This window comes from Poecilia latipinna, unplaced genomic scaffold, assembly GCF_001443285.1.
Source record: "Poecilia latipinna isolate Pla-1442-1.1 unplaced genomic scaffold, P_latipinna-1.0 Scaffold1208, whole genome shotgun sequence".
Classification (NCBI taxonomy): Eukaryota; Metazoa; Chordata; class Actinopteri; order Cyprinodontiformes; family Poeciliidae; genus Poecilia; species Poecilia latipinna.
The window spans coordinates 190,103-195,232 of NW_015113824.1; the positions used below are offsets into that span (position 1 = coordinate 190,103).

At 41.6% G+C, this 5,130-nt stretch overlaps 1 protein-coding gene across 1 annotated transcript; it reads right to left on the reverse strand.

The window, feature by feature from the left end:
- Positions 1 to 830: 830 nt before the first annotated feature.
- Positions 831 to 2,961, reverse strand: LOC106960654 (forkhead box C1-A-like). The gene has a single exon (XM_015053859.1). The coding sequence runs from the start codon at positions 2,755 to 2,757 to the stop codon at positions 1,315 to 1,317; it is 1,443 nt and encodes a 480-aa protein (XP_014909345.1). The 5' UTR covers positions 2,758 to 2,961; the 3' UTR covers positions 831 to 1,314.
- Between the last annotated feature and the right edge of the window lie 2,169 nt (positions 2,962 to 5,130).

Genomic DNA, 5,130 nt, shown 5'->3' on the forward strand with positions numbered 1-5,130 from the left:
AACATTTTAGATCTACTTGATAAAAGATATTCTACAAACCTTTTATAATAGCTCTACTGATACAACACACAACCAGTGTAAAACTACAGTTGAGATTTTCCAATATAGCCGTCTTAAACACACACACACGCACACACACACACACTCACACACTCACACACACATACACACACACACACACACAGAGAGAGAGACTCAAAGTTAATAAAAACGTGCAGGTCACATTTTCTCTTCCTTTGAGTCAACAACCTGTCAGACTAGTGAGAATCGAAACGTCCAATATGAAGTGACAACGGGAATATCTTTGGCATGTTTGGTATGATATTAAATCAGCAGCGGTGTGAGCCACTAACACACGACGCAGTCCAAAACAAAGTTGTGATGCGTGTACGGCTAACCTCCATGCGCCATAGCTGCTTGTTCAGGTTGATTTCATTTATTCTGCTACACATGCTGTTGATATACACTGAAAGAATTTAAATTCAGTTATATCAAGCAAAAGGACCGAAAACACACTATTTATTGTGCTATTTGTTTAGAAACACTCACAGCAAGATGCATTTTAAATTATGAAACTCTTTGGGAAAAAAAAAAAGAAAAAAGGGGGGGTGTGCGGGGGGCTATATTTTAGGCTACAGCAAATATTTAGATTTTTTTTTATAAATTACTTTGATAAATTTCTGAATTTAAAAATTAAAACTACAAAAATTTTAACGTGGACGAGATTGCATGTAAGTTACCATCCTAAATTCTTGTTTGCAAGAAATGAGGCGCAACTCTAACTCACATAAAATGACAATTTATTTAACAAACAAACAAATCCTTCAGAATACTTTTCAACATTTAATTAAAATATCACGGTGATATACACGTTCCTTTTCTTCTTCTTTACTTTTATAGTGGAACATACTTTTGGACAGTTAAGGCAATTCAATTTAGAAACACTTTTGGAGTGTTTGGTCCATAATATTTGGCGACAGTTTTAGAAATAAATTACTATATATGCAACTATACACGTCCAGGACAAGTGACACATCTCTAACATATCACATAAAGCCAGAAAAGCAAAAATAAAATTAAAAAAATACAAAAACAAAAAATTAGAAACTTACGTGTTATTTGATGTAACACTGTTCTTTAGAAAAAAACCAAGATCAAGTCTGTTCTGTCTTTTTTTATGTCTCACATTTGTCCATACTGTCATGGGGCAGGAAACAGAGGTAAAAGGGGGTTTTAATGACAGAGTTCAAACACCGTGTGGTTAAGAAAATACCGAGCTTTCCTTCTTTCTTTTCATTTTTCTTTGGTTTTTGGTCAGAATTTGCTGCAGTCGTATACAAAAGCTCCCGAAGTGCGATAGATGGACTGACTCGGTGGGAATGACATCTGACAGCTGTTATTCCCATTCACCGGTGAGTTATTCAAGCCAATCCTCTGGGATTCGAACATCTCACGGACTGAGTGGAAGTTCTGCTGCTGCGCCGGGTACGTTGCACCCAGATGGCCCAGGTCTCCGGCCTGGTTCAGGTACCATGACGCTAGCCTCCCTTGGTGGGTATGAGGGCCCTCCTGCCCTGAGTTCAGGTTAGCGTGGGTCAGGGAGGACGAGGTGGTTGTGACTGAGTAATCTGGCAACGTTTCGTCCACGGTGCTCGGTGCCAAGTGGCCCGACCTGTCCCCAGCGTAAAGGCTCATGTTACAATGATAGGTAGCGTTGGAGGTAGTAGAGATGGAGTTCTGGTTACAAGGCGAGCTATAGACAGATGTCTGATTTGGAGAATAGTTTAGGGACAAAGATGGCGTTATACCTGTTGTCCTAGTGGAAGCGGTCAGGCTGGAGGGGAGCTCGGTGACCCCTTGTGGAGACCCCCGGAGGGAGGTCATGATGTTGTCCACACTGAAGCCCTGCGTAGAGGCCTGACTGTGGTGGTGCTGCTGCTGCTGCTGCTGCTGCTGCTGCTGGTGGTGCTCGGAGCTGTCCATAGCGATGGACCTGCTGGAAGGGATGCTGTGCGGGCTCCCGCTGGACATGCTGCTGCTGCTGTCTGGACTCTCGATTTTGGGCACTGCGTTCAAAGAGGGCGAGTCGGCCTGCGGCGGCGTGACGGCCCCGTTCTCAGTCTTAATATCCTGGATCCGTACGGGCTGGGAGCCTTGCACTGGCTGCTCCTGATCCCGGCCCTGCTGTCTCGGCGGCAGGTCCTTCTGCAGCCGCTCCTCTTTCTCCTTCAGCGCGTCCTTCTTCTTGAACCGCCGCCTCCTCCTCAGGAAGCTCCCATTCTCGAACATGTTGTAGGAGTCCGGGTCCAAGGTCCAGTAGCTGCCTTTGCCGGGCTTCTTGTCATCGCGGGGCACCTTGACGAAGCACTCATTCAGAGACAGATTATGTCTAATGCTGTTCTGCCAGCCCTGCTTATTGTCTCGATAGAAAGGAAACCTCTCCATGATGAACTGGTAAATCCCATTCAGGGTCACTTTCTTGTCCGGCGAGTTTTGGATCGCCATGGTGATGAGCGCGATGTAGCTGTAGGGGGGCTTCACCATGTCCTTGGGCTGAGGCTGGGGAGTGTACGGTCCGTAAGCCCGGGCCATGCTGGCGGGGTACTGGTCATGAGCCGCATGAGAGTACATGTTCATAGGCGCTGCCATCCCCGTGTAGCCCCCACCGGCAGCGGCCCTGTAGTAGCTGGGGTCGCTGCTGATGTACGGAACGACACCCAGAGAATTGGGGCTGGAGACGGAGTAGCGAGCCTGCATGTCTTCACTTTGATCCAGAGTCTGCAAAGGGTGAGCTCCACTTCTCCCTCCGATGATGGTTCAAATCACTGCGCCTTGCCGCTTTACTTAAAATAATAATAATAACAACAACAATATTAATAATAATAAAAAAGAAACGTCTTCAAGCGGTCCCCATCCTTGGAACTATTCGGAAAAAGTTCTGAACTTTGAGACATCCGTCACCACACAGGACTTTTTGCGCAGTTAAATTCTTTCCTCCTTTTTTTCTGGCCGGGAAGCCGCGCCCCCTTTTCCAGAGCGTACGGGTTGTCCAATGGGAGGCCAGCCCGTGCACTTGCCTGGCCACACTCACAGCTCTCAGGGAAAAAAGGTTTCAGGAGGTGTCAGTAACTCCCAGAGCGCTCCTGCCAAAAAGCTTCAGACGTGACAGAGCAACTAACATGCACACAGAGACACAACATGATCGCATGTTCCTGCGCGGTGCATCCTCCATCAGTCAAAGCTGTTGCTTTTAAGGTGAAAGGGAGAAACACAGTGCGAGACTTTGATATTTCAGGGATAGGTTATTTTATTTCTGTTTGGGCAGAAATGAAATAACCTTTCAACTGTTTTTCACAATAGTAAAATATAGCATACCCATTTTAAAATATTATTATGTTAAATTATAGCTGATTGTTTAATTAAGTTATCTAGCAAAGCAAATGGTGTGTCTTACACCCATGGAAACGTCTTTAAGGTGTTAACAAAAGAGCACCAACTGTGACTCAGTGTGAGATCAAAGGAGGAAAAAAATGTCCTTTTTTTTTGTTGAGCGGTGAGATGCAATCTTATTCAGAACAGAATTAGAGACAATTTGTGTTGAAACTACAGATGTGAGAAACGCAAGGAACTAAAGGAGACCAGCACAACACGCTACGAAACATTTTAAATAAAACTGTTTTGTTGTATTGTGTTGGAAGCCAGACAAACATTTATTTATTTATTTATTTTATTTTTGTTTTATCTTTTAATTAAACATTGTTTTATTTATTCTTACAACAGAAAAAAAAATCCATATTAAAATACTATTATATGCATTAACGTTAATGCATTAACGTTAATGTTAGTTTTAGAGCCTGAGATAGAAAATATATATATATATATATATATATATATATATATATATATATATATATATATTTTTTTTTTTTTTTTTTAATTGACTAAAACACAAAATGTTCAAACAGCTGACACCTAAGGCCTCTGCTTTAGGTCGAACGACACTTCTCCTCTGACTGTCGGGGGCAGCAGCGCATTAAAATCAGCACGGAACACCCTGAGACAACAGTAATAGCCCCAGTTTCACTGAAATCCTCCTCAGGTCTTCTTAATTAAATGTCCGTGCGGTGGCCTGCAGTGTTCCGCTGGTTTCTCCTTACATGGACCCGGGCATGAACTTTTTCCACCGCCCTGGGCTGTTTACACAGTTCACGACGGGCCTTTTACTTAATGCGGCGCTCTGCCCACCCAGTCCCCCCAAAAAACTCCTGATAATTTAAACTATTCGCAACTGGGGCACCGTGACAGGCAAAACAGAGTGTCAAATTATTTCACACAAAAAAAAAAGACGACGCAATGATCATGAATTTTTCTTTGAACAAATGTAAATTTTAGGAGTCACTTTAACGCCTTCAGTGTGGTACTGCATACAGACATGTTTTGTTGTTATGCCATACTGGATCAAATTTAGCTCACTAGAATTATTTTTGATCTTATATTTTTCTTACATTTAGCCACAGATATTTGTCTGAAATAGCAATTAAGAAATAAATAAATAAATAAATAGAAGCACCTTCATATGTAATCAAAATACAACATATTTCGATGACCTGAGATTACTGTACAGGTCTAGATATACGCCAAAGTCTATATATAACAAAATAATAACGAAAGTAACCTTAAGTTATGATTATGATGACGAACTAAGTGATGGAAATGGGACTAACAAATGAAACAAATTAATATAACGTAAAAATGCAGTGACTTTAATTTCGTACAAATTACTCTCCTGCAACTTTAAAAGTGAGCAAGAAGAAAGACCACGTTGTTTAAGTCTTACCATCAAAATTAGGAACTCGGTTCCCTCTGGTGGCCAGGAAGGGAAAATTGTACAGAGTGCGAAAATAATATCAGTTTTAGACCTGTATTGGATTTCAACTTGATATTTGTTAGTTACCATGGTTTGTTCGTTTAAAGGCCATGCAATTCAAAAAGAAAAGAAAAAGAAAAGCAAGAGAAAGAGAAAGCAGATGAAAACACAAAAAATAACAAAAAAAAATGTAAAAAAGCACGTGTCAAGTGTTACTCATCTTGATAAAAAAATGTAAAAACCGTTTTATAAATCACATACTT

Coding starts and splice junctions, on each gene's coding strand:
- LOC106960654 (XM_015053859.1), bottom strand. CDS start 2,757: ATGCAGGCTCGCTACTCCGTCTCCAGCCCCAATTCTCTGGGTGTCGTT.